Source organism: Fukomys damarensis, unplaced genomic scaffold, assembly GCF_012274545.1.
Source record: "Fukomys damarensis isolate Sample0158 unplaced genomic scaffold, DMR_v1.0_HiC HiC_scaffold_15, whole genome shotgun sequence".
Classification (NCBI taxonomy): Eukaryota; Metazoa; Chordata; class Mammalia; order Rodentia; family Bathyergidae; genus Fukomys; species Fukomys damarensis.
The window spans coordinates 5,392,489-5,419,012 of NW_022900927.1; the positions used below are offsets into that span (position 1 = coordinate 5,392,489).

The 26,524-nt window shown below is 48.0% G+C and overlaps 3 protein-coding genes across 8 annotated transcripts in view; 2 read left to right on the forward strand and 1 right to left on the reverse strand.

The window, feature by feature from the left end:
- Nucleotides 1–255: 255 nt before the first annotated feature.
- On the forward strand, nucleotides 256–6,841 carry Rnd1 (Rho family GTPase 1). The gene is made up of 5 exons (XM_010623582.3): nucleotides 256–487; nucleotides 1,243–1,330; nucleotides 3,933–4,042; nucleotides 4,941–5,075; nucleotides 5,775–6,841. The coding sequence occupies exons 1-5, from the start codon at nucleotides 368–370 to the stop codon at nucleotides 6,018–6,020; spliced, it is 699 nt and encodes a 232-aa protein (XP_010621884.1). The 5' UTR covers nucleotides 256–367; the 3' UTR covers nucleotides 6,021–6,841.
- A 5,106-nt stretch (nucleotides 6,842–11,947) lies between these two features.
- On the forward strand, nucleotides 11,948–24,748 carry Ddx23 (DEAD-box helicase 23). 4 transcript variants are annotated; one of them, XM_010623566.3, is made up of 18 exons: nucleotides 11,948–12,062; nucleotides 14,513–14,705; nucleotides 14,784–14,992; nucleotides 15,514–15,624; nucleotides 16,583–16,673; nucleotides 16,780–16,845; nucleotides 17,377–17,515; nucleotides 17,782–17,915; nucleotides 18,011–18,123; nucleotides 18,458–18,601; nucleotides 18,696–18,921; nucleotides 19,209–19,354; nucleotides 19,805–19,982; nucleotides 20,836–21,078; nucleotides 21,605–21,756; nucleotides 21,972–22,080; nucleotides 22,794–22,968; nucleotides 23,365–24,748. In XM_010623566.3, the coding sequence occupies exons 2-18, from the start codon at nucleotides 14,673–14,675 to the stop codon at nucleotides 23,586–23,588; spliced, it is 2,493 nt and encodes an 830-aa protein (XP_010621868.1). In that variant the 5' UTR covers nucleotides 11,948–12,062; nucleotides 14,513–14,672; the 3' UTR covers nucleotides 23,589–24,748. The 4 variants fall into 4 exon arrangements, with proteins under 4 accessions (XP_010621868.1, XP_010621870.1, XP_010621871.1 ...); XM_010623568.3 differs by having other exon boundaries at nucleotides 14,513–14,660; XM_010623569.3 differs by lacking the exon at nucleotides 14,513–14,705 and having other exon boundaries at nucleotides 11,948–12,119.
- A 90-nt stretch (nucleotides 24,749–24,838) lies between these two features.
- Cacnb3 (calcium voltage-gated channel auxiliary subunit beta 3) overlaps nucleotides 24,839–26,524 on the reverse strand; it is a 14,022-nt gene continuing 12,336 nt past the window's right edge. For all 3 annotated transcript variants that reach the window (XM_033763555.1, XM_010623571.2, XM_010623570.3), the window contains exon 13: nucleotides 24,839–26,283. In XM_033763555.1, coding sequence (XP_033619446.1) covers nucleotides 25,969–26,283 — 315 coding nt within the window. In that variant the 3' untranslated portion in view covers nucleotides 24,839–25,968. The remainder of the gene's footprint in view (nucleotides 26,284–26,524) is intronic.

Consider the following 26,524-nt stretch of genomic DNA (forward strand, 5'->3'; position numbering starts at 1 on the left):
TGGACACTTACTTCTTCTAATTTTGCTTCAAGTCCCTCCACCCTTCCAAATACAAAATACAAAACAGCATGGGGATCCCCTTTCAGGAGGAAGCAATTATGCAGCTTTAAGAGAAAGAGAAGGGAGGAAGAAGGCGCTGACTCAGATCCTCTTACCATTGGCTGCTGGAGGGGATCCCACCTCTCAGGGATTGGCCTGGACAGTTTCCGCCTCCTCTTGTGATTGGCTCAGCTAGGAGATATAAAGGGGCTGTGCCGGCCTCCTCCGTTGGAGGGAGAGCGGGAGTCCGGCTTAGGTAGTGTGTGTGCACACCTGGGCTGCCCCTTCCTCCTTGAAACCGAGTCCTAGCCCCGCGGAGGCTGCAGCGATGAAGGAGAGACGGGCGCCTCAGCCGGTGGTGGTCAGGTGTAAGCTCGTGCTGGTGGGGGACGTGCAGTGTGGGAAGACAGCGATGTTACAGGTGCTAGCGAAGGACTGCTATCCGGAGGTGAGCTGCCCGCCAGCCGGCTTTGCCCCTGCTCGCCCCGGACCCCTCCCAACCTGCCCGCGAGGCCGGCTCCCCCACCCCGGCCAGCCCCGCCCTCAGCTGATTTCTGGCTGGAGAGCCGCCTTGCCTTACTTCCCCTGAGACCTGTCCCACTTCTGCCGCCCCGCCGGCTCCTCTTCACTTCTTCACCCATCAGATCTCCTACTTTCCTTCGTCCCTGGCGTCTGCTCTCAGGAGAGGGAACTAGAGGCATGGGAGAGTCTGGGTTTTGTTTCTTCTTGACGTAATCCCTACCTCCTTCCTCCTCCTTTTACCCCCCCTCCCTCGCAGATTCTATGAGTGCGGCCCCACGTAGGCTTCTGCTGCCCCTTTCTGCTTTCACCAGCGCTGAGGGGCTTGAGGAGAGGAGTTGGGGGTGGTTAGAAAGGGATGTCTCTGAAATTAGGAGACCGATCATTCTTCGGATGAGAGGGTTGTTTGTGCATGTGCATCCTGACTAGCAGGATATGGGGGGCTTGTATCTGGCTGGGGGAGTCATTCCCGTTCCTTACTGCCGTAGAGCAAAGTGCCTGTTACTCTGCAGTCCTTTTCCTCCTGTCCCACAGGGTCCCTCCTGCCATGTACCCCTCCTGTGTTTCTTCAGTGCCTGACTCGAGTGTCTCAGGGTGGCTGAGTGGCTTCTTGTGTAGCCAGGAATAATAGGAGGGCTCCGGGGCAGAGGTGCCCAGGTGTGAATGGCTCCTCTCTTCTCACAGACTTATGTGCCCACCGTGTTTGAGAATTATACAGCTTGTTTGGAGACAGAGGAACAGAGAGTGGAGCTTAGTCTCTGGGATACCTCAGGTAAGACGCCGGCCCGGAAGCCTCCTCTCCCACCACCTCCACAGGTGCACTGCAGCTGCTGGCTGTTAGAGATTGTTTCTCCCTTTGGTGGGGAGGAAAAAGGTGCTTGCCAAGAAATGGAAAGAAGGAACCTGGAAATTTCTTTTTGGATGTGGCGGCCGTTAGCTCAGTCGTATGGTCCAGGGGTCCAGGGTGGGTGAACCCAGAAGCCACTCAGTTCTCTGGGTTGAGTTCCATCTTTCAGAGGTCTGGGGTGGTGGGGTGGTGAGGTAGTGAATGCTCCCAGGAGTAGAGGGCAGGACTTCTCCACTTCCACTTCGTGCTCCCATACACCCCACACACACACACACACACACACACACACACACACACACACAGCTGTGCGTTCCCCAGAACAAAGTTAAGTAAGGCAGGTGGCCATGCTCCTGGAGGCAGCTGCGGTGCAGGAGATGAACCGGCTTGGGGGAATATTGTCGAGACTCAGGCTCCCCTCCTCCATTGCATCTCTGGCCACTGCTGCCCGCCTGCCGCAGCTCAGCTCCACTGTCACACCGCTGCGGCTTGGGGATGAAGTGATGCATCGTCGACGTTTTAGAGGGTGGGGAGATGGCTTAATATAGGGCACGGGTCCTGTTGTGGCCAGTGGCCTGCCAGATAAAGGGAGGTTGGCTCTGATCGGTTTCCCTGAAAGGTACCAGTGTGAGGTACAAGATATCTTGTCTTTCCAGAATGGAGAAAGCAGTGTTTTCCTAGGCTGTCAGCCCCAAGCCCTTCATGGTGGATTATCTTTGCTGTGGTTCGGAGCCCTTCCTACCATCTCTTTACCTCAGTCCTTTTTTTAAATAGATAGGCTCAGAGTCATAATTAAGGAGCAAAAGCTATCAATGGAAAAAAAGAAAATAAAACCCACTTCTTGCCCCAAAAAATGCATATTCAGTCTGAGTTTAAAGAGGAGCTGTAAATCACTAGGGGTTTCCTGTTACATATAATAAATATGCCGCCCGATTCCTCCAAAGAGCTGTTGTTCCCATGCTCCAGTTTTGAGGTCTACAAAGACCGGGGGTAAGGGACGGGTAGATGGAAAATGAGAATTCCTCTTGCTGCTGGCCAAGCAAAATTTCCTCCAGCTGCTGTGCTTCCCTCTGTTGCAGTTCCAGGGGTGAAGAGGCAGGTTCGGGACTGTGCTATGCTGGCTGGATGGGATGGGAATGCAGCGTGGCTACGTGCTGCGTGGTGTTTCTTCTGCTGTACCCTCCCTCCTCCCAATCTTCCCAAACCCTTACTGCAGCTTTTCTCTCACTATCACCACCCCCAACCTCCTGCTGCTTCCCCCTCCTCTCAGGGCTGGAATGCAGCCCTTGAGTCCCTAATCCAGATAATGGAAAGTCAGCAAGTGTGGTCCCCCTTACACCGTGTTGCGCCCCACCCCCTAATTTCTAAAAGGATAAAGGCTATCAGTTACCCTTGGACTCCGTCTTTGAAATTAGGTTCCCATAAGGAAGGCGGAAGTGGCAGTAATGTGTGGGATGGGGCTTTCCTCTATTGGGGCTGAGGTTGAAGCTATTCCCATGATTCACTTGCTGGTCTTAGGGGAGGGGGATCACTTGGAGCCAAAATGGAGCACTCTTCCCCTCCCCCCCTCCCTAGTACTGCAGTGCTCCCTCTGCTCGGGTGCTGCAGTGATTGGACCCCCACCTCAGAAAGGGACAAGGATAGATTGCCGAAGGATCAGGCAGCTATCCCACCTCCCCTTTACTACTTTTTTTTAAATGACTGACACCCCCACCCCAGCCTGGATTCCCTCCAGTTTCCATGGCGATTGCGGTAGAGGGAGAGGGGCTGCTTGCTATTCTGAGCACGGATTGTCTGGGTTCCAAATCCGCTACTGTTCCTTCCCCAAGGTGGAGGGGGGCAGGCTCAGCTCTTAGCTTTCACCCCTAACAGACCCCTGAGTCCACTGTGCCTGCTTCCCTTCCAATGGAGGACCCTTGCTCCAGGTTTCCGTCGTCAGCTGTTGGTCCTGTTGTCTTTGAGACTGGCTCCCTGAGATCTTAGGGGTAGGGGTTACAGCATTCCTTTTCTAGTTTCACTGTAAGCTGACTTGGGTGGGAAGGGGCTGGAACACTGAGTCCTTGATGCTGTCCTTTGCCCACCAGCCTCCTCGAGTTCTGACCCCACGGTAAAGGCAGCCAGTTACGTAACAGGCAATCTTGTTTCTTCATCTAGAAGACCCCGAGCAGAAGAAGGGATCAGAGGTTGGGCGGCAGGCAGATTTCCAAGAAGAGACCTTCAACAGGCCTTGGTCTCTCCACAGGGGTTGAGAGCATTTTTTGGGACTCAGAAAATGAATAGATTTTAAATTAAGCCCACTGTAGGAGCCCCAGACAGGGTAAAAAATACTCCACCCCCTTTTATTTTGCCCTTTTTTGCTGTCTCAGAACTCAGGGATATGATATTTGTGCACAGTTGTCTGGCAGGTAATCTAGTCCCAAGTTTCCAGGCTGCTGCACATTCCCCTGGGAGATGGGCAGATCCTAAGGGATCAAAAGTGGTGTCCCCAGGACTCCTTGGCTCACCACCAGCTCTTTCTCCCCTATCCCAGGATCTCCTTACTATGACAATGTCCGTCCACTCTGCTACAGCGACTCAGACGCAGTATTATTATGCTTTGACATCAGCCGTCCTGAGACAGTGGACAGTGCTCTCAAAAAGGTAAAACCAGCTATACTTTACAGTTTCTAACCCAACAGGAGAACAAGAAAGAATCTTGAGGCCCTTGCCATTTAATTGTCTTGTGTGCCAGGCGTGGTTTGCCAGGCATGGGCATGCATGCTTGAAATCCCAGCCCTCTGGGACACTGAGGCAGGAGGACTGCTAGAAAGTTTGAGTCTAACCTTGGCAAGTTAGCAACTTGGTGAGACCCTGTTTTAAGCGGGGAGGCACTGAGATGTAGGAGGAAGGGAAGGAGGATAGGAAGGAATTGAGGCCAGAGAAAGGAGAGATTTTCCCAAGGCCACAGAATTAGCTACAGCTCTGGGACTAAAATCTAGGTCTCCTCATCCCTCTGCCTTCTGCCCTTTCTACTTCCTGTATGGCTTCTTTAGAGATCCAGCAAAGAGGGTGGCACTGAAGACTTAGGAAGGAGAGAACCTGCTGGGGATGTGGTTTGAGGGCCAGGATGGGCCCTTTCAGAGGCAGCTTCTATAGGCCTTCATCCCAGTGCATCAGGCAGTCAGAGATGACCTTCCTGTAGGAAATGCCTGGGTCTGGGTGGTAAGGTCTGCATACTGAGGACCCCTGGAATCCTTGTGGAATTAGCCTGGTTTCCCAGAAGACTCTTGAGTTATGCTCTTCTTTCAGGGAGAGATTGGTTGGCTTCCGCCTGCCATTCTGGACTTGTGAGGCTCTTTGGCTGGACTGAGGGGGCAGAGTCACAGACCGAAAGGGCAGGAAGATGATGTCATTAGTACAGGGGAGATGCTGTGACTCAGAGGGAGAGCTGGACTGGTGATAATCTGGGTGGTATGTGCGACATTGCCAACCGGGCTTTTCCTATTATCTGTCTGCCCCTGACTCTGCTTCCTTCCCTTCTTCCTGCTGGGATCCCCAGTGGAGGACCGAAATCCTAGATTATTGTCCCAGCACCCGTGTTTTGCTTATTGGCTGCAAGACAGACCTGCGAACAGACCTGAGCACGCTAATGGAGCTGTCACACCAGAAGCAGGCGCCTATCTCTTACGAGCAGGTGAGTGTGTATGTGAGCAGGGGGCAACATGGGAAAGGTTACGGCAGAGGCCTTGAAATATGGGCCTTGTTAGACTCTTTCGCCATGGCAAGTAAGAATTGATGTGAGGTGTTTGTCTATAATTAATGAACCAGTCACCTCAGTAGGGGTAGTGGGTACCTGTGGGTTAGCAGGTGAGCCATTCCTGTGTGTGCTAGCATTTCTAATATTGTTTTCTGTTGACCACCTGGCTAGAATCATTAGAGGTGCTTCTTAGAATTTCAAATTCTTGGCTCCATACCTATAAAATCACTCTGGGAGAAAGATATGGAAATTTGCATTTTTAACAAGACCTTTAGATAATTCTGTACGCACACAGGATCAGTTCTTTTAAGTCAGTGTTTCTCATTAGAGTCTTCTGGGGAAGCTCTTAAAAATAGTCATGCTGGGGCCAGGGCTGTGGCTCAGTGGTAGAACCCAAGGCTCATCGGTTTAAATTCCAGCACAAACACCCTATTCCCAGAAATTTTGATTTCCTTGGTCTGGTATCAGTGTAGTTTAAAAGTGTCCCAGGTGATTCAAATGTGTAGTTAGGTTTCACCTTCACAAAAATACTTGGCAGGGGCTGGTGGTGGGTGCATCTGGAAAAGCACACAGGAGGCCATAGTGTTTCTCAGCCACTGGGGACACTGTGTTAATGATCCCACCCTCTTCCCTTAGGGCTGTGCCATAGCCAAGCAGCTGGGTGCAGAAATCTACCTGGAAGGCTCGGCTTTCACCTCAGAGAAGAGCATCCACAGCATCTTCAGGATGGCGTCCATGGTGTGTCTGAACAAGCCTAGCCCGATGCCCCCCAAGAGTCCGGCCCGGAGCCTCTCCAAGCGACTGCTCCATCTTCCCAGTCGCTCCGAACTCATCTCTTCTACCTTCAAGAAGGAAAAAGCCAAAAGCTGTTCCATTATGTGAAGTGGGAGTTGGAGGGGGGAGACACCCCCCACTTCCTCCCTTGGGGTGCAGAGGCACGGGGAGAGGGAGGATGAGACAATTTAGGACACTGGCGAGTTTTTCAGATGGCCACGGTGAGAGCTTGGAAGGAGTCAGGAACGGGATGAGGAGGGGTCAGGCCCAGCATGAGGACCTGACACTGAGTGAGAACCATCACACCCAAGCCAGGCGGTAGGCTGAGGAGGGACAGCTGTGCCAATGCCCCCATCCCAGAGGAGGGAAAGGTGCGGGGGCTCCAAGGGGCATGCTGGCCTCGTGGGCTTGGGGGCTTACAGGAGCCTCACCCTCAGCGTCATGCCGCTTCCACACAGCGATTCCATGCAGGCGGGGGAGGGGAGGGGTCCCCGCGCTCGTCCCTTCCCCTCCACGGAGCTGCAGAGGAACAGAGGGCTAGGAAGCCAAGAGGCAGCTCCTTTGGGAGCTTAGCCTAGGTGCTTCACAACTGAAATCAGAGGGCAGGGGCTGGCCGGAGCCCAGGAGAGGGAGCCTCATTTTGCATAGCCCATGCATCATGGAGAGGTGACATCGCACACTCACATGCTTCTCACCTGAGTCCCCAGGGTCCAAGGGAGAAGCCCCAGACCCCCTTCTCCTGCATTGTGGGGGTGGTGGTGCTGCAGGGGCAGGCCTGGGAGGGGGTTTACCAGACTTTTCCTGCCCTTAGGGCAGCACAGCTGGCGTTCGTTTTATAGACTCTTGTCTTTGGAATTGGGGGGAGGGGGGAGTGTTTCAATCTGTTATATGTTCTGTGTTTAAAGAAGAAAAACTATTTATTAATGAAAAATATAATACATATGAAGAAGTTGGTTCCGTTCCTTCTTTTCTCTGTTTTCTTAGCTGTTCATAATCAGGGCAAAGCTGTCTTGGGGCCCTTTCCACGGTTTGCAGAGTGGCTGCCTCCACAGTCCCCTAGTACCTCCAACAAACAACTCCTCCTTTTCCCTCATTTTCTGTCCCAGTCCCACCCAAATCCTAGTAAGCCAAATCCAAACTCCTTAGCCCCAGAGCAGGGCCTTTCACCCTTGCAATGACTGACCCTGTGGAGTGGGAAACACTTGTAGAGGGCTGTGCTTTGCATATAGAACATTTAAGCATCTCTTGCAGGTGCTAGGTGACAGTGGAATCCTCAGCTGTCATAGCCAAAAAGTCTCCAGGTCGTGCCCCTGAGCCAAATCACTTCTGGCTGAGGACCATTGCCCTAGAGCAGGGATGGTGAGCCTTTGAGATCTTTCAGTGATAACAAACAGCCCTGGGGAGGCGCTAGCACTGGACTTCCAGCTCCAGGGCCTACTGTCAGTAGAGCAGGGACCTCAGTTTCCCTTACCCTTTGTGACTCACTGCTCTTGGTTTTCAAGTTACATAGTATAGTGCTAGAAATTAAAAGTTGCTGTGTGCTCAGCACTGTGATGAGGGCTTTACCTCCCACTATCAGATTTAACATTAGTGATAATGGCATACCTTTTGTACATGTTTGGTATGGGCTGGGGGCACATAGGTATCATAATAATATGATATTGTATTATCTCCATTTTACTGATAACCCATTATGCCTTCAAGTCCACATATTTTATTCCTGTAATAACCCTTTGAGATACTACTTATTTTGTTTTGCAGACAAGGAAATTGAGGTTCAGAGAGATTAATGTGTCCAAGGCCACACAGCTAGAAATTGGTAGACTATGGATATGAATCAGGCAATCTAACTGCAGAACTTGAATTTTTTTTTTTTTTTTTGACATTGAGTTTTGCTATGTTGTTCAGATTGGCCTCAAATTGAGGACCTCCATTTCCATCTCTCTCTCTCTCTCTCTCTCTCTCTCTCTCTCTCTCTCTCTGGTACTGGGGATTGAATTAGAGAGGCCTTGTGCTTGTGAGGCAGGTAGGGGCGCCTCTGAGCTAAATCCCTGGCCCTCCTTTTGCACGCTACTGTGTCTACTCAGAAGATGTTTTTGTTTTGTTTTGTTTTGTTTTTGAGACAGGGTCTTATTAGCCCAGGCTGGCCTGGAACCCATGATAATCCTCCTGCCTCAGCCTCCCAAGTTCTAGGATTATAGGTATACACTACCACACCCCACAAGAACATGCTTTTTTTTTTTTGGTACTGAGGTTTGAACTTGGGAGGGACCTTGTGCTTGTGAGGCAGATGGTGGCACCACTAAGCTAAAATCCCCAGTCCAGAACATGCATTTTTAACAGCTCTACTACCCTAACCTGCTAGACAAGGGGGAGTTATTGTCCCTATTTTATAAATGAGAGAGAAAAGCCAGAGATGCCCTATAACATGCACAAGATCATACTGATAGTAAGGACTCAAATCAGGTCTCATTGTTAATAATCCATGGACCCCTTACTGCTAGCCATTGTGTCCCTAAATGGGAGACCACCTACGATCCTTACTAAAGCATAGTCCTGTCTCCATCTCCAAGCATGCCTGTTTGTAAGAGAACTAGCGGAGTAAGATTAAAAAACAATGAGTTGGGCCCAGATTTAGCTCAGCGGTTTCGCTGCCTGCCTCAGAAGTGCAAGGACTGGAGTTTGATCCCTGGTACCAAAACAAAACAAAACAACGATTTTTTTTTTTTGGTACCAGGAATCAAACTCAGGACCTTGTGCTTGCAAGGCAGGCAGCAGAACCCCTGAGCTAAATCCCGGGCCCAACAATGAGTATTATTTAAGCTCTATGTCTCACATATGTCATGAGAGGAGACTACCGTTATGAAGTTGAACAAACTTTGTCACCTTTCTGAGTCTCAATTTACTCTTCTTTAAAGACAGTGGGTATGGTAGCCTGGAAATAGAGGAAAGGAATGCACTCTGAAGGTAAATGAGCCTTGAGTTTAATTCTGCCTCCCCTCCTTTGCAGTACTACAGACAGGGCCTTCATGCTGTTATTCCCAGCCCAGCGCTTTTTTTAATTTTTAATTTTGATTCAGGGTCTTGCTAAGTTATTAAATTGCCCAGGCTGAGCTTGAATTTGCAACCATCATGCCTCAGCCTCCCAGAGTGCTGGAATTAAGGTGTGTACCACCATGTCAGGATCCCCCTCTTTTTAGAACTATGTGGACTTAAAGATGTGATTTTTCTATAAAATGGAATATTACTCAGCCATAAAGAATGAGAAATTAGATTCATTCATAGGAAAATGGATACATATTGAGGATATACTCCTAAGTAAAATAAATAAATCACACGTGTAAATACTGAATACTTTTTCTGGTGTGAATATAATAGTACATAAGATCCTAATGATATAACTGACAATGTGAAATGGGAAGAAAGGGGCTAAAGGTGTTCAGTAAAGTGGGAAGGGTAGGGGAAAGCTAATAAGGGAAAAGAAAAAAATATGAGAAAATGGAAATAAAGTGTTTGTATATAGGGAGGGGAGGAGGGGGTGAAGGGAGGGCAGGGACAAGGGGAAAAAGTGAGAACCAAGACCTGTCACGTAAAGGTGCAAGATCCCAATGATGAATGTAACTGTACTGTATACCTAAAATATACCAATAAACTCAATGAAGAAAAAAAAGAATTATATGGATTTAAAAGCATCATTAATCTTTCTGGGTAATCAGTAAAATGGAGATAATACCAATATCATACTACTACTATAACTAAGTAAACTAATTATTGCCAATTAACTGTCCAGAACAGAATTGGGTACTTAGAAGAGTCTCAATACTCTGGTAGCTATGATAGATTCTGATTTTTCCTTGGTCTGAGTCCTAATTCAAGTTCCAGTCTGTGGATGGAGAGCCCTTTAGTGTTCACTGTGTGAATTACATCAAATAGGTCTCAGACTTCCTTTCGCCTTTAGGGGTTTTAGATGTGATAGCAGAGGGGAAGTCAAAGGCTGGAGTTCTAAGAGCACACACGTGAGTCTCCCATTACTTTGGGCCACCGTGTGTGAAGCTCAGAGTTTAAGGGTCTGAGTTTTTCCTGAGGCCCAGCTTGAGAACTGAAAGCATATTTGCAGAAAAAAAATCAGATCCACAGCTGTGTGGAACTGAAACAAGTTTAAAATGGGGAAATGGGAAGGAAGGAGGCACTAGATACTTCAGTTATCTCAACCACCCTGGCAGTTGCAGCGCGCGTGAGTGCGTGCGTGCGTGCGTGCGTGTGTGTGTGTGTGTGTGTGTGTGTTTAAATTATGAGCCCATAAAACCAAAGTGAAACAAAGGAGGCATATGATTCAGGGTAAAAAAGCTCAGTGGGGGACTGCAGGGGGAACTAGAAGAAAGAAGAAAAATAAGAAGATAGTCTAGCCAGGGATTTAGCTCAGTAGTGCGTAACCCCACCTACTCCAGAGGCTGAGGCAGGAGGACCACAAGGGGCCTGGGAATGTAGCTCGGTGGAGTGTTTCTCAAGCCTGCATAATGCCCTTGAGTTTAATCACAGTACCAATAAATAAATAATCAAACAAACGAATAAATAAAATATAAAATAAATTTGAAGTGGTAATCCCAGCACTGGAGAGGTTAAGGCAGGAAGATTGCCATGAGTTTGGGGCCAGTCTGGACTACATAGTGAGGCACTGTCTCAGGAAAACAAAAAACAAGCAAATAACCCCAAATAAAAAAAAATTTAAAAGAAGAAGAGGAGGAGGAGGAGAGGGAGGAGGGGGAAGCCCTCCAGAATGTTGAGAAACAATTGCCAGGGCCCAGGAGATACAATCCTTCCAGGAGGATTTTGGAGTCCACTGTCTGGTTTGGTTTTTTATTTGTCATTTGCTTTTTTTTTTTTTAGACAGGAGGTAGATAAGTTGCTGAAACTGGCCTTGAACTCACCATCCTTCTGCCTCAGCCTTCCCAAGTATTGGGATTGTAGGCATTTACCACCATGCCTAGTTGCACTGGCTCATTTTGAGTTGTCACAATAACTAAGGGTTATTACAGTTATCACCCCACTGCCAGGCCAGGTTTGCTAAAAAGTCCCTCTAAGCTTACAGTATTTCTGCACAATGAAGAACTGTACCATCCCCATTGTAAAATACTAGGCTGGTCCTATAACTTTTGTTTGTGCAGTTGTAAAATGGGCCTAATCTCTTGCACAGTTTTTGTAAAAACGCACCTCCATAAATCAAAAATTATTTGCTGTTATTTCAGTTGTTAGTATAGTTGCATATAATATATAATTGCAGCCAGACAGGCATAGTGGTGCACGTCTGTATTCCCAACACTCAGGAGGTTGAGGCAGGAGGATTGCTAGTTAGTGAGTTCAAAGACATATATGTGCATATATGCACTTGCAGTTGTTAATATAATTGTTAGAGTTATCTGCCTTCTTCTTCGGTACTTGGGATTGAATGAAAGGCCTTTGCACTGAGCTATATCCTCTGCCCTTTTTATTATTTTGAGATAAGAGTCTCACTAAACTGACCAGGCTGGGCTCAACACTCCTCTTTGTGCCTCCCACAGTACTGGGATTACAGATGCATATATGCACTTGCAGTTGTTAATATAATTGTTAGAGTTATCTGCCTTCTTCTTCGGTACTTGGGATTGAATGAAAGGCCTTTGCACTGAGCTATATCCTCTGCCCTTTTTATTATTTTGAGATAAGAGTCTCACTAAACTGACCAGGCTGGGCTCAACACTCCTCTTTGTGCCTCCCACAGTACTGGGATTACAGACTATCTAAGTAAACTCTTAAATTCCTTCACTATAATCCCCCAGCCATGATAGTTATTAAAAGAAGTTTCTAGGTGGACCAGCAGATTTCAGGAAGACTGGGGCGGGAGGCTGGCTCCCAGAAAACTTTCTTCCCGAAGACTCAAACATTTGGAGAACCACATTACCCAATAGGCCTCGCGGTCCGGCCGGCGCTCGAGCTGTGCATTCTGGGATTAGTAGTTCCTAGGTCTCACCGTGGACCTGTACCATGAAGCCCCAGGGACTCGCTTTCCCATCTTGCTGCTCGGCCGGGGAGCACGTCGGTGATCAGGAAAGTGGAAAGATGGCGACAGCTCCGCAACGTTAAGGCCGCGTTAGGCGGTTCAGACCCACGGTGGTGAGTTCCAGGCGGTGGAGGCGGTTCTCATGAGTTTACGGAGAGGCAATAGTGAGGGTATGGCTGTGGCCCTTGCCACCGGGACGAGGCGGGGAAGAATGCCTTAGGGAAACGGCACAAGTCTTGGAAGCTCTGGCGGGCAAGAGTGAAGGGGCGCGGGCCCCAGGGGGAGAGTTGCCTGCTGGGGCCACAGGCCTCGTCCCTGGACGGTGCTATGGGTCTAGACCTTTGCCTGTAGGCGCAGTGCCTGTGATAACGCCAGCAGACCTTTTTGTTGTTGTTGCGAATAGACGGTGCTGCAGCCAAGTTAACTGGTTATCCCAGAACCAGTCCCTATTTTTCCCGCCTCAGGGCCGCCTATATTGTTTCTTTCAAGGGGAATTACCCTTTTTCTGGACCCTCAGTTTTACACCTTCAAAAATCTACCTGTACTTCAAGGCCCCAGACTACTTCCTCTATGGAGCCTTCCAAATCCACTTTTACAAATGAAACTGCTTCTCTTAACTCCTCTAATACTTCATCTGAGCTTTCGTTTTGGTACATGTCTCATATACTCTGTTCAAAAGGCTTCTTGTGGACACAGTTTAACACACAGCACCTAGCACCGAGCCTTACATATAATGATACTTGATAAGTACTTTGCTGCCCTGCAAGAACAGAGGAGGACTCAAAGATACAGAGACTTGAGCATCTGTATGACCAAAATGATCCATAATGAAAGGTGCCTATATTTATTATCTTTTTATTCTCACTCCACATTCTCTGCCAGATTCACTTCACTCAGGCTTCTTCTACCTTCATGGCATTGAAACAACTCTTGGCAAGATCACTATTAATCTTCATCCTTCCAAGTGTAATGATTCTTTATCCTCTCATCCTTTTCCAGTTTGATGGTACTTGACACAATTGACCAACTGCTCCTCAGAACATATTTTTGGTTTCTCTGTTGCTATATTTTACTTTTTAAAAAAATATTTTCTCACTAGTGGCAGCTTCTTTTTTAGTCTTTTTCTCTGGCTTCTCCTGTGCCTGACCTCTGCATGTTAGTATTCTAGAGCTCAATCCTGGGGCTTCTGTTTTTATGTTCTTCTTTAACTATGCTGCTTATTTAGGTAATATCATTTAATGCACCACAATTTTAATAGCCATCTGTTTATTAATGACTCAAAATTTTGTCTCTTGACTTTACTCAGTTGAAGATTTGTGTTTCCATCTACTTTCTTGGAGTCTCCACTTAAGTTTTCTTATTTATATCTCACAATCAACCCAGCCAAAATGGAGCTTTTAGTTTCCTCCTAAATCTGTTCCTTTCCAAGTCTTCTCGGATTAGTTCTCCAATGGTACCACAAGCCAATAGTTTGTTCAAACCATAAATTTAGGGAACTTTGTGTCTCCTCTTTCTCCCTTCATCAGTAAATCTTGTCAGCTCTGCTTCCAAAATATACCCTGAAACTGTTTACTTTTTTCCACTTCTGTTACCACCTTCCTAGAACAAACTGCTGTCATCTTTTGCCTTGGCTGTAGTGTCCCTTGGTATCTGAGGAAGATTAGTTCCAGGACCCCTGAGAATAGCAAAATCTACAGGTGCTCACGTGCTTTACATAAAGTGGGATAATGTTTGCATATCATTTGCATACCCTCCTGTGTACCTTAAGTCATCTGTAGATTACCTGTAGTACCCAATACAATCTAAGTGTAGTAGTAGTTATGTCTTACTCAGGAAATTGGGGGAAAAAGTTTACATATTCAGAATAGAATATATGAATATTTTTCGATCTGCATTTGGTTGAATATGCAAATACAAAAACTATGGATAGGTATGGAGAACCAACAAACTACTGTAATACCATTCTTAGTGGCTTTATATGTAAAACTATGTTTTTGTACAAGTCACCAAAGTAATTTTTTTATAATATAAAATTGTATCACTCCTGTTCAAGGTATTCCCATTGCAGTTAAGTTGACATGTAAATTTTTTTGCCCTGGCCTATAACACATTTTCATGATCTGACTCCTGCCTACCTCACTGAACTCATCCTGATCAGCCTCCCCCTGGCTCAGTGCTAGTCAGCTACATCTTTCTTCTTTTTGCGGGGAGGGGGGGTGGGGATTGTGCTGGGGATTTAACCCAGGGCTTTGTGCATGCTAGATAAGTGCTTTACCACGGAGCTGCATCTCCACACCTAAGTACATTTCTTTTAATCTGAATAAAAATGGGCTTGTTTCTTCTTTTATCCTTGTGGTGCTTAATCTAAATTTCAGAGTTGAACTTTTTCTTTTTGAGATTTCTTTATGAGCTCGAGAGAATTTATTCCCTTTAACTTTATATATGTTAACTAATACTGGTGGGCTAACATACCTAGTAAACTCCTAAGGTAAATAATATAGGATGTTTCCAGAAATAGCTGGGATACTGTTCATTTACTAGTGTTTTTAATGCTCTTTTGCAGTCCAACTACAAAAATGTGTACTCGTTTTACCTATTTAGAAGTGAATATAAAAAGGAATCACAGGGAGACAGTATAATATAGTGAGTGAGAATGGGCCTCTGGAGCCAAACAGCTGGAACTCTGCCGTTTACTACCTGTATGTCCTCAGGCAAGTTAGTTTATGTACCGCAGCTTCAGTGTCCTCGTCTATAAAGTAGGTATACTAATATATCTACCTTGGGGTTGTTTTGAGACAGTGAATTACATATGGTAAGTACTCCTTTTACAACAGATGGCAGGAGAGCTGGCTGACAAAAAGGACCGAGACTCATCACCTTCCAAGGAGGAAAGGAAGCGATCACGGTCTCCTGACAGAGAGCGGGATAGAGACCGGGACCGAAAGTCCTCCCCATCTAAAGATAGGAAACGCCATCGGTCCAGGGATAGACGACGGGGAGGTAGCCGCTCTCGCTCTCGTTCCCGTTCCAAGTCTGCAGAGAGGTAATATGATTTTGCATGTCTGTTACATGAGAAGGAAGAGAGTGTGTTTCAGATTTCTTTCTTTTCATCCATATTAGGCATCTATTTTCCACAAATTAATATCTTTCTAGCCCAGTTGGACCTGCAAGTGTTTTCAGTTTTCCTTAGTAACCCAGCTTTTAAAGGTTGTGAGGGAGCTTGTGAGGTGAAGGTCCAGATGATCGAGATTTAGCTGCTCAGCCAGGCATTTAGCTCAGTGGTTCTGCTGCCTACCTTGCAAGCGCAAGGACCTGAGTCCAATTCCCAGGACCAAAAAAAAAAAGATTTAGCTGTTCATGTAGTTGTCTGTGGTCTCTAACTGCCATTAATACTTAGCAGTACAACTCTTGACATGTAAGATTTTAGAATTCCTTCATATATCCTGGGAAATGTATTCTCCACTTTATACAACATGACTGGAGAGAAAAAGTACGGGAACTTTCTCAGGGCTGCAGTGATACCGTGGAAATACCAATTGATTTCTTAAATGTGCTCTCTTCCAGAGAACGACGGCACAAAGAACGAGAACGAGATAAGGAACGGGATCGGAATAAGAAGGACCGAGATCGAGACAAGGATGGGCATCGACGGGACAAGGACCGCAAACGATCCAGGTAACGAAGGACTGAGGGTGAGTCTTAGGGTGATGCTCCCATCTCTTCCTCTCTGTATCTCAGCTGGCTTAGCTTCATAGGAAATTGATTTCTCTTTGCAGATCTTTTTGGTAGTAATTATACAGATGTTTTTCTTAGTACCTGTTTTCTTTTGAAAGTATAATGGTTAGTAAAGTCACAACTAAGTTAAGTTGTGGCTCAACTTGTTCTTGGAATTTAGAAATTGGTTTGAAGGGCCGGGGATTTAGCTCAGTGGCAGTGTGCCTGCCTCGAAAGTGCAAGGTCCTGAGTTTGATCCCTGCTACCCCCCCAAAAAAAATTCCTTTAGCCCCATTATACCATTCAATATTTCTACTCAGTATATATAGCATATATTTGTTAGAGTAGCTTAATCTCACAGTATCTTAATCTCTTTCTTCTGGAAACATTCTGTGTAAAGTTCTTATCAGGCCTTGAATGTGTGGGTTAGAATTCAAGGCAAAGGACAGAATGTTCATCACAGAAATTCAGGGGGCTTGTCTGAAGTCTGTTGTAGACTAGGCACATAGCAGGGAGGGAAAGGATTGCTGGGTCTAATGGGAAGGAAAGTTGATGAGGGCATATAGATAGCAGTGTGTCCTTGGCTCATAGTGGTGGCCATTTAGTGTCATTTCGTTGTGTGTTATAAAGTTAAGATTTTTTTTCAACATGTAACTGCTGACTAGAGGAAATAGTTTTGACATCAGGAGTAAATTCCCACTTCCCATAAGTGACTAGTTCTAGAAAAGGAGATGGAACTAGAATAGGGCCAAGCCAGGCCATGCCTCCCAAACGGACCATGCCTGCTAGGAGAACTTTAGAACATGGTGGATGACCATGGACCAGTCTTATTGAGTCACGGGAAAACTTCCATTCTCTTTTTTGGGGCTCAGGGGCTGGGGTAGTACAATTATGTGGATCTTGTTCTCTTTCCTTAAAGCTTATCTCCTGGTCGAGGAAAAGATTTTAAATCTCGAAAGGACAGAGACTCTAAAAAGGATGAAGATGATGAACATGATAAGAAGCCAAAGGTAAAGGAAAATCATTTTTTTTATCTTCCTCTTTAACTTGAGTTCTGCTTTATTGTTCCAAAGGGAGAAAGCTTTTGTGGCCTGAAGTCCTGTGTTTCATTTTCAGGCCCAGCCATTGTCTCTGGAGGAACTTTTGGCCAAGAAAAAGGCTGAGGAAGAAGCTGAGGCTAAGGTAAGCTTCAGGGACTATACAAGTGGCTCTGGCTACATAACAGCATACCACAGACTGGGGGGCTTCAACAACAGAAATTAATTTTCTCACAGTTCTGGAAGTTGGAGGTCTGAGGTGAAGGTGTCAGTAGCAGTATTTCTTCTCAGGCCCCTCTCCTTGGTTTTTGTACTACATATGAAATCTCTTTGTGTCTATGTGCCCCTGGTATCTGTATCCAAATTTCCTCTTAGGAGGACACTAGTCAGATTGGATGGAAGCCTACCCTAATGTAATGGCATCATTTTAACTTCATCACCTTTTTAAAGGCTCTGTCTCCAAATACAAAAGTACTAGGAGTTAGAAATTCAACATATGGGTTTGGGGTTATGCATAGTTCAGCCCATATAGCTCCTAGGTCCTAAGGCCTATTTATGTTTTCCTCCACAAGTTTAATGCCTGGGCGAATATTTTCAGGCACCCTGTGATCTCCCTAACAGTAATGTGATTGCTCCCTGCTCCAGGATCCTTTAACAGTTCCCATCTGTTTTGTAGCCTAAGTTCCTCTCCAAAGCAGAACGGGAGGCTGAGGCTTTGAAGCGGCGGCAGCAGGAGGTGGAAGAGCGGCAGAAGATGCTTGAGGAGGAAAGAAAGAAAAGGAAACAGTTCCAAGACTTGGGCAGGAAGATGCTGGGTTTGTTTTTCTACCCTGTGTGGCAAGGGTGGGATAGGATCATAGTGTCACTTAGGAGGGAGAGAAACCTGTCTGCTCCAGAGTCTGGAAGAGGGACAGATGGTGGAAATTAATGAAAAAGGGATCTTTTTGTTAGATCTCCTTTTCCCTTGTATCATAAACCTACCCCTTTTTTACCCTCATTTGGTATCCATTATTCAGATTCCCTCTGTTCCCTCTCCTTTGTTCCATTGAGCTTTTGTGCAGCTTTTCTGTTTGGTCTGCAGAAGACCCTCAAGAACGTGAACGTCGGGAACGCAGGGAGAGGATGGAGCGGGAGACCAATGGAAATGAGGATGAGGAAGGGCGTCAGAAGATCCGGGAAGAGAAGGATAAGAGCAAGGAACTTCATGCTATTAAGGTGCACACACAGAAATGAGGTCTTTGGTCATTCTGGTTTCTGCATGTAAGATTTATACCCAAAGTTGATGGGCTTTGTGCTTTCTCTGTGGGCAGGAGCGTTACCTGGGAGGTATCAAGAAGCGGCGCCGAACGAGGCATCTCAATGACCGAAAGTTTGTCTTTGAGTGGGATGCATCAGAAGACACATCCATCGACTACAACCCTCTGTGAGTGGCTCTGGGCCTGGGTGCTGGTCTTTGATTCTGGGCAGCCCTAGAAAGAGCTGCTAGTGACAGAAGTAGGCGAAATCAGTGAAACTAGGGGCTGGGGATTTAGTTCAGTTGTGCCATTCCTGCCTGGCAAATGCAAGGTTCTGAGTTCGATAGCTGGTACTGAAAAATCAGATAAGCTAGGATGGGAAATTGGTAAACTAGTATTCAGCCAGTTCTCTGGGTGAGGAAAGACACTAGCCAGGAAGAAAAAAACGATGCATGTTGGCAGTCTGCCCTGCCTGCCTGCTGCTGTAACAGCTTCTTCTGTTTTCCTCTGTCTTGATCCTAGATACAAAGAACGGCACCAGGTGCAGTTGTTGGGGCGAGGCTTCATTGCAGGCATTGACCTAAAGCAGCAGAAACGAGAGCAGTCACGTTTCTATGGAGACCTAATGGAGAAGAGGAGAACTTTGGAAGAAAAGGAGCAGGAGGAGTGAGTGGTTGGGAACACGGGTTGTTGGGCAAAGCCCAGAGTTGCTACAGGAGGTGGAAGGTTCTGATTCTACTTAATCTTCATCCTGCTCCAGGGCAAGACTTCGCAAACTCCGTAAGAAGGAAGCTAAGCAACGCTGGGATGATCGTCATTGGTCTCAGAAGAAGTTAGATGAGATGACGGACAGGGACTGGCGGATCTTCCGTGAGGACTATAGTATTACCACCAAAGGTGGCAAGATCCCCAATCCTATCCGCTCCTGGAAAGACTCTTCTTTACCTCCACACATCTTGGAGGTCATTGATAAGTGTGGCTACAAGGTAAGGAGGGGCAAGATTGACTCAGGAGCCCTACTGTGTTCCTTCATTCTAGGATCCAGACTTAGTTCAGGAATAAGAAATTTGTTCCTTGACTATTTGGTGCCTTCTCAGCTTGTTGACATCAAACTGACCTTGTCGATCACTTTCTGGTGGAAATACTGGTTTTGGGGAATTGTGTTTCTTGAGCCTCCTTACCTGGTGTCCTCCCAAGTACATTACACTGGCATGTGTGCCCGCTGTGTTAGCAGTAGCCAGATTCCCCTTACTCTTTCTCTGGTTTACTGCAGGAGCCAACACCCATCCAGCGCCAGGCGATTCCCATTGGACTACAGAATCGTGACATCATTGGTGTGGCTGAGACTGGCAGTGGCAAGACAGCAGCCTTCCTTATCCCATTACTGGTGTGGATCACTACACTCCCCAAAATTGACAGGTGGGGTCAGCTGGCAGTTTAATCGAGATGAGTGGGTTTGGCTAGGGAGGAAAGGTGAAAGTAGCAAATGAGTGTTTGGGCGTTTGTTTGTTTTGTTTTTATAGTGCTAGAGATTGAACCCAGGGCCTCGTGTGCTAAGCAAGTGCTCTGCCACTGAGCCAAATCCTCAGCTCCTGATGTTTGTTTTTTAAATTTTTAATCAGAAGCTTCCTTCATTGTTGGTTGGATATTAGGGAATAATTGGATCACAGGATCAAAGAAGTGTATGATTTTTTTTGCTGGTAAGAATCATTTCCTGGAGAAACTTGTTATTCTGAGGTCTGACTGTTACATGGAATTGCTCATCATTTTCCCACCAGCTTCTCCATTCTCATGGCTACTCTTAAGAGTGACTTTGTCTTGTTTATGGGCAAAAGCTTATGGAGCTGTGGGACACCTTATTTACTACAGGATTGAAGAGTCAGACCAAGGCCCTTATGCCATCATCCTGGCTCCCACCCGTGAATTGGCTCAGCAGATTGAGGAAGAGACCATCAAGTTTGGGAAGCCACTAGGTATCCGCACTGTGGCCGTCATTGGTGGCATCTCCAGAGAAGACCAGGGCTTCAGGCTGCGCATGGGTTGTGAGGTTTGTTTCCATAGCCAGAAGCCATTTGCTGTTTGGGAAAGCTTTCTGTCTTGGGGATTTGTTTCTAGCTTCTGGAATAGATGTGCAGTAAAATGAAGGGCCTGGATGATGCCTCTCACAATAACCATATAAGAGTAGGAAGTGTCTGTCTCCATTTTATAGATGAAGCTGAGGCTCAGGTTAATAACTTGGCCCAAACTCACACAGAACTAGCAGTTGTCCGAGCTGAGGTTCACAGCCAAAGCCTGTGCTCTGATTACTCTGCCAGTCAATGTTAGTGCCTCTTCGTTTTCCTCTCAGAAAAGGGGAGAAGAGCCTTGTAGAAGTCTACCTTAGGAATCGAGTCTTCTGAAGACTTCTCAGTGTAATCCCTTTTTGCGACCCCTTCCTCAGAATTCCTTAGTCTCGCCGGGCATGGTGGCGCATGCCTGTAATCCCAGCACTTGGGAGGCTGAGGCAGGAGGATCGCTGTGAGTTCGAGACCAGCCTGAGCTACATAGTGAATTCCAGGTCAGTCTCAACTACATAGTGAGACCCTGTCTCAACCCCGCCCCCGCAAAAAAAAGAAAAAAAAGAATTCCTTAGTCTCCCATCTAAGAAATTTATTAAGATTTTGCCCCACGTTTAGTTCCTGAGTCTTAATCAGACCCCATTCATTCCTGGAAAAATCCAGAGTAATGACAAGTGATTTCATGTCAGTTCTCAGGAACCATCACTGCCACACCTGACTGGCTGGAGTTTGGGGTCCAAGTTCCTTAGCATTGGAAGTCAGTTGCCCAAGTGAGTGGATAGTTTACAGAGAAAAGAAGGGAGTTCTTGCTAGGGCCATGTATGATTCCACTGTACTCCACAGATTGTGATTGCTACCCCGGGGCGTCTGATCGATGTCCTGGAAAACCGCTACTTGGTGCTGAGCCGCTGTACCTATGTGGTTCTGGATGAGGCGGATAGGATGATTGATATGGGCTTTGAGCCTGATGTCCAGAAGATCCTGGAGCATATGCCTGTCAGCAACCAGAAGCCAGATACAGATGAGGCTGAGGACCCTGAAAAGATGTTGGCTAACTTTGAGTCAGGAAAACATAAGTACCGACAAGTAAGGATACTTCTCTGGGTCGGGAAAAGGTGGGCACATTCCCAAACCTGGTCTCAGGTCCTTCTTGCCTTAGTTGGGCCCAGAGTACATGTTTCTAGAATGATAAGGTGTGTCTAGGTTCTAGGGGTGGAGCCATTAGTTTAGCTGTGGAAAGTGATGCCAAAGAGTTGTGCCTCTACTTGGACCATAGACAGCAAACTCAGCTCCTCCTGTCATTAAAAGATGTAAAGTGCCCAGATAATAGCTTTTGGATAAAAATGGGAAGGCAGAGGATACTCTTCCCCAAGGTGATGGCTGTCAGACTTTCAGCAGGATTCATTTTAGTACAGTTGTTTTTTTTTTCTTTTGTACTGGGGATCGAACTCGGAACCTTGTGCTTATGAGGCAGGCGGTAGAACCACTGAGCTAAATCCCCGGCCCAGCAGGATTCATTTTGGATTCTTTAGCCTGGGCTCAGTGGCCACTATGACAGTGGGTATGTGATCGTGTCTGCCTGGGCCCAGGGCTAAGCCTCCTGTTTTCATAGACAGTCATGTTCACGGCCACCATGCCCCCAGCGGTGGAACGCCTGGCCAGGAGCTATCTTCGGCGACCTGCGGTGGTATACATCGGCTCTGCAGGCAAGCCTCACGAGCGTGTGGAACAGAAGGTCTTCCTAATGTCAGAATCTGAGAAGAGGTAAGGTAAACTAGTAGAGGGAGAAAGGGCTTCGAGAACTTTCAGTGTGAGTGGTGGCTGCAGGGCAAGTGCTTGGCCATGTTAAGAGCTTCTCTTTCTTCTTTGAAATGCTATGAGCATAAAAGACCCTTGACCTACTGGTGTTCATTGGTCAAAATTGGGTATTAAACTTGGAGTGGGAGGTGTTAGGCATCTCATTTTTGTTTTCTTCCCAGGAAAAAGCTGCTGGCAATCTTGGAACAAGGCTTTGATCCACCCATCATCATTTTTGTCAACCAGAAGAAGGGTTGTGATGTATTGGCTAAATCCCTGGAGAAGATGGGGGTACGTCTGGCAGAGGAGACCCAAGTCTGGTGTCTGGTGGTGCTTCCTGAAACTATAGGAGCTCCCTAGGCAGCTGCTTTTAATTCTCATCTCTTCCTTAAGCTTTCCACTATTCAGCAAGTCAGGGCCAAAGGGAGAGGGATGTTTGAGGGGATAAGGAGAATGGGGAAAAGGCTCCCTGTCCTTTCCAGCAGTGGCAGCCTAAGCTGCCTTAGGGCTTTATCCACATAGGGTAGGGCCAGGAAGTACGATTTGAGATCCCTCCTGGAAGGGTCTGAGGGTGTGGAATAGAGTGGGCTGAGGCTGTCTTTGTGTTTGGGGGAAGAGCCGGTGGGGTCAAGGGGGAGATGTTGATAAGCAGTGTCCTTTACTCCTGATACTAGTGCTTAAGGGAAGAGTGCAGCCTCCTCACTCAGCTCTTCAACTTCCTTAAGTTTCTTGATCCCTGATTTCTGCCCTAATTCTGGCTTAGAACTTCTCATCTGCAGACTCCGCATCTCCTAGATTGGTTTGCCTCTGACCTCATTGTTCCTGCCACCCTACACTATTCTCTCCTATCTCTGCAGTTCACTTGTACTCTCAGTTTCAGTTGCACTCATTTTCTCTTTCTCTTTATTCACTGCTGCTCTCCTCAGCTCTCCTTATCCCCATTCCCTTCTTCTGCATCTTCCTGTGCCCCTGTTGATCTCTTCACCTCAGTGTTCTTCCTACAGTACAATGCTTGTACACTGCATGGCGGAAAAGGCCAGGAGCAGAGAGAGTTTGCACTGTCCAACCTCAAGGCTGGTGCCAAGGATATTTTGGTGGCCACAGATGTTGCTGGTCGTGGTATCGACATCCAGGATGTGTCTATGGTTGTCAACTATGATATGGCCAAAAATATTGAAGGTAAGTGCTGGGGAAGGCAGTTTCAATCCAAAGTAAGGTGAGTCTGCTCATGTCCTTCTCTGTCAGGATGCTGTAACAGGGAGCTCATGCCGCCCCGGCGGGCATGCGCCTCCTAAAAAGAAACGCTCCTGCCCTTGCACACATCTGGGTTTTTGTCCCAGCACATAGGCCAGCACCTCTGTCCTCAGAGTTACGGAGAATGGGGCTAGATCACCCTCAGTGCAGTAGGGTGACCACAGTCAGCAGTAGAGAGCTGTGAGTGCATCAGATGCAGGTAGTGGGAGGTAGATTTCCTGCCCACAAAGGTGCAGTGGAGAGGAGGAGGAGGGGATGCTGCAGATACTGCTCATCCAGGTCTTGGGAGCTGTCCCCAGTAACATTCTTCCTGCTTCTCAGATTATATCCACCGAATCGGCCGCACAGGACGAGCTGGCAAGAGTGGTGTGGCAATCACCTTCCTCACCAAAGAGGACTCTGCTGTGTTCTACGAGCTGAAGCAAGCCATCCTGGAGAGCCCTGTGTCTTCCTGCCCCCCAGAGCTAGCCAACCACCCAGATGCCCAGCACAAGCCAGGCACCATCCTCACCAAGAAGCGCCGAGAGGAGACCATCTTCGCCTGATGCAGCACTCTCCCGTGGGTTTAAGGGCATACTCCAGTGCTGCCTGACGGCTGTTCTTCAAAACCCTCACGTCCCTCTTTCCAGCTTCTCTCTTGGGTTATCAGGGCTTAGAAAACAGCAATTCTTCCTGGCCTTGACCCTCGGGTCCAAAGGCCTGAGGGTAGGACTGCAAAAGGACAGGAAAGCAAATCACTAGATTTTGGCCCCGTTCTGCCCTTTGGGTGAGGCTTTGATTGTATCAAGCTGTCAGCTCTTGCCAGGCAGTGGGGCAGCTGGTTGGCACTGCCCCCAGACTGAAGAAACACCTGGCTGCCCAGACGGGACCTCCTTCGGCGCAAGCCTGACAGTGTAACTGTGTGTGCTGCCCCAACGTTGCCGTAGACGACCCGAGGGTCTGGCACTGTGAGGATCACGGACCTCGGACTCTGTCATTTTGACATCTCTTTTCCTATTTGGAGTATAAAACAAGTTGAGAGCCTTTAGAAGTGTGCACAGCCCCATGCCAAAGGGTACTGTGCACTCTAGGCGTCTCTACCCCAGGGAATTTAGTGGATATGGGGACAGGGCGAGCTGGCTGTGTCCATCTTTAAGTCACTGAGTGTAATTTGTTTTCTATTCTCTGAGAAGGTGAGTTTATATGTTCTAAGAATAAATAAGGAATATCAGGACTGTAGTTCTAGCTAAACCTATCTCCCAGGTTCTCAGTGTCACAGAGGACAGGAGAAAGAGGACGGTGGATTGGCTGGGGATGTGAAAGCCACATAGGGAACTCACAGTCCTGGCCTAGACATCTAGGGAGCTTTGCACAAAGATGCGAAAGCAGAGTTGTAAGTTTGGGGAAGTGAGGCAGTCAGAACCACTCATCTACCATGTCACCATGTGCCTGACACCTTGTCTTGGGACCTTTGCTGGGTACATTGCTCTTGGGAGGGAAGTGACAGAGGGGTGGGCACCAGAGGCCCTGAAGCATGGTATACTGGATCTAGCTGAGTTAATTTGTGGTGAGAAAGCTGTATCCTCCTGTATCTCACGTGTTCTTCCTTGCCCTCGGAGCTGGACAAGTATGTAGAATTCAAGTTGCAGGTATTTCTAGGGCCTCTGGCCTGAGGCAGGGCTGATAGAAAGCTGTGACTACTCTACCACACAGACTAAAGCCCTCCTATGCTGCTCTGTCTCCCCTCCGGACACCTCCTGGGGATATAGTACCCCCCACAGTTCTGCCCCTTCCTCCTCACTCAGTGAGTCCTTGGGGAGGGGAAAGGCCAGAGTATTTCTTTACTTTTGCCAGACTTGGGCCACACAATGAGGAATCTGGCCCCCTGAGCTAGTAAATGCAACAAACGCCCAAGGGTTGATGCATGGTGTTTTATTGGTGAGGATGGTGAGGTGGTGCAGGGTCTTGTGGAACATGCTCTGTAGGTCACACGCTAGAGCCATAAGGCAAGGGTAGCCAGGTAGACAGGGCCTTGGGGCTGGCTGTCCACTGTGTCCTATGTCTTCCCATCTAGCCCTAACCTAACAAGCAGCAATGAGTTGGAAAAATGTCTGGAGCCCCTCTTCCAGGAGGCTTGAAGGGCAAGAACAGATGACAGGATGCAAGGGCAAAAGGAGGAGAGGCAAGGAGGCCCTGAAACTCTTTCATCCTTCCAAACTCCCAGTCAAGGATGGCTCCTGTCTCTCTTAGTGCGACCATGCTCTGGGTCCCTGGTCCTGTCATGCTAAGCTTGCTGGCTGGGTGAGGAGGGCCCTTCCCTCCAAGACCTGCAGCTGTGGTCTTTCTCTGGCCAGCTTCACCTGCCTGCTGCTCCAGGTGTGGATGTGGGTACCCCACCTCAGCTGACAGATGCCAAGTGCCACCCTGTTGGGCTTTGATTGTCTCATTTCTGATGTGTGGCAGTGAGGCGAGTAGAGGCCCTTGGACCCCAAAGCGCAAGCCCTGAGCCTCTTGACTATGAGGACTTGTGCCTGTCCAGGAACCTTGTTTCTTCCTCATGCCATGGCACCCACACCCCTACCCTCCATTTACTCTTGAGGAGGGATCCCTTCCCCAACTCTAGTGGGAAGGCTCCTGCTAAGGGGATCTTGGCCTGAGGGCACTGCCCAATGGGGCAGTTTCTTGTGCAGGAGGCGAGGAAGGTGCCAGGGGTGCAGAACACAGTACCTGGAATGGGGAGCCTAGGGGGTGCCCAGGAGGTAAGGGGGCTGGCTCCCTGCTTCTACCAGAACCTTGGGACCGCAGGCAACCCTGGAGCTGGGGCTAGGCGGGATTGTGGGAGCTGAGCCTAGTCGCAGCCTAATGGCAGTCTAACTCCAACCTGCCTGGAGTGGGTGTCCCAGCCAGCTATGCTTGTGCCTGCCAAGGCAGGGCAACAGGATGCTGTCAGTAGCTATCCTTGGGCCAAGGTCGGTTGCGCTGCCAGTTCCGATCACTGTGGTTGTGCTCCGAGTCCTGGGCTAGGAGCCGGTCTTGGGGATCGTGCCCATTAGCACTGGGCAGCCCTGAAGTGTGTTGGCGGTGAGGCTGATACAGGTCCTGGTAGGCATCTGCATAGTCCTCCTCCAGGTGGCGGGAACTACGCTGTGAAGATCCCGTCCAGGCCTGGCGGGAGCTCTCGCTGGCCTCATCTGAGGGCATCAAGCTGTCCCGTTCCAGGGGTGAGTGCTCCTCGCCTTGCTCCCCCAGCAGCTCCTGGTTCTGGGGAGGGGGCACACACAGCTGTCAGCGAGGCAGCAGACCTGGCCTTTGCCTCCCTCCCACCTGTGGCACGGCAGAGGATTCTTCTTCTCAGCTCTCAGTTCCCAAGTTCAGGAACTAAGTGTGAGAAAGAAGCATGCGGGAGCATTTTTCCTGGTTAACACAGAAAGCCAGAGCTCTTGGTTCATACAAACTCAGGCTCCAGCCGGGCGTGGTGGTGCACACCTGTAATCCCAGTACT

Excerpts from the sequence above, each read along its gene's own strand:
- Rnd1 (XM_010623582.3), top strand. The coding sequence starts at position 368 with ATGAAGGAGAGACGGGCGCCTCAGCCGGTGGTGGTCAGGTGTAAGCTC. Across the intron at positions 1,331-3,932 it reads TAGTCTCTGGGATACCTCAG|GATCTCCTTACTATGACAAT; the intron begins GTAAGACGCCGG and ends CCCCTATCCCAG. Across the intron at positions 5,076-5,774 it reads CGCCTATCTCTTACGAGCAG|GGCTGTGCCATAGCCAAGCA; the intron begins GTGAGTGTGTAT and ends CTCTTCCCTTAG.
- Ddx23 (XM_010623566.3), top strand. The coding sequence starts at position 14,673 with ATGTACCGCAGCTTCAGTGTCCTCGTCTATAAA. Across the intron at positions 16,846-17,376 it reads AGGAAGAAGCTGAGGCTAAG|CCTAAGTTCCTCTCCAAAGC; the intron begins GTAAGCTTCAGG and ends TCTGTTTTGTAG. Across the intron at positions 18,124-18,457 it reads TCCATCGACTACAACCCTCT|ATACAAAGAACGGCACCAGG; the intron begins GTGAGTGGCTCT and ends TCTTGATCCTAG.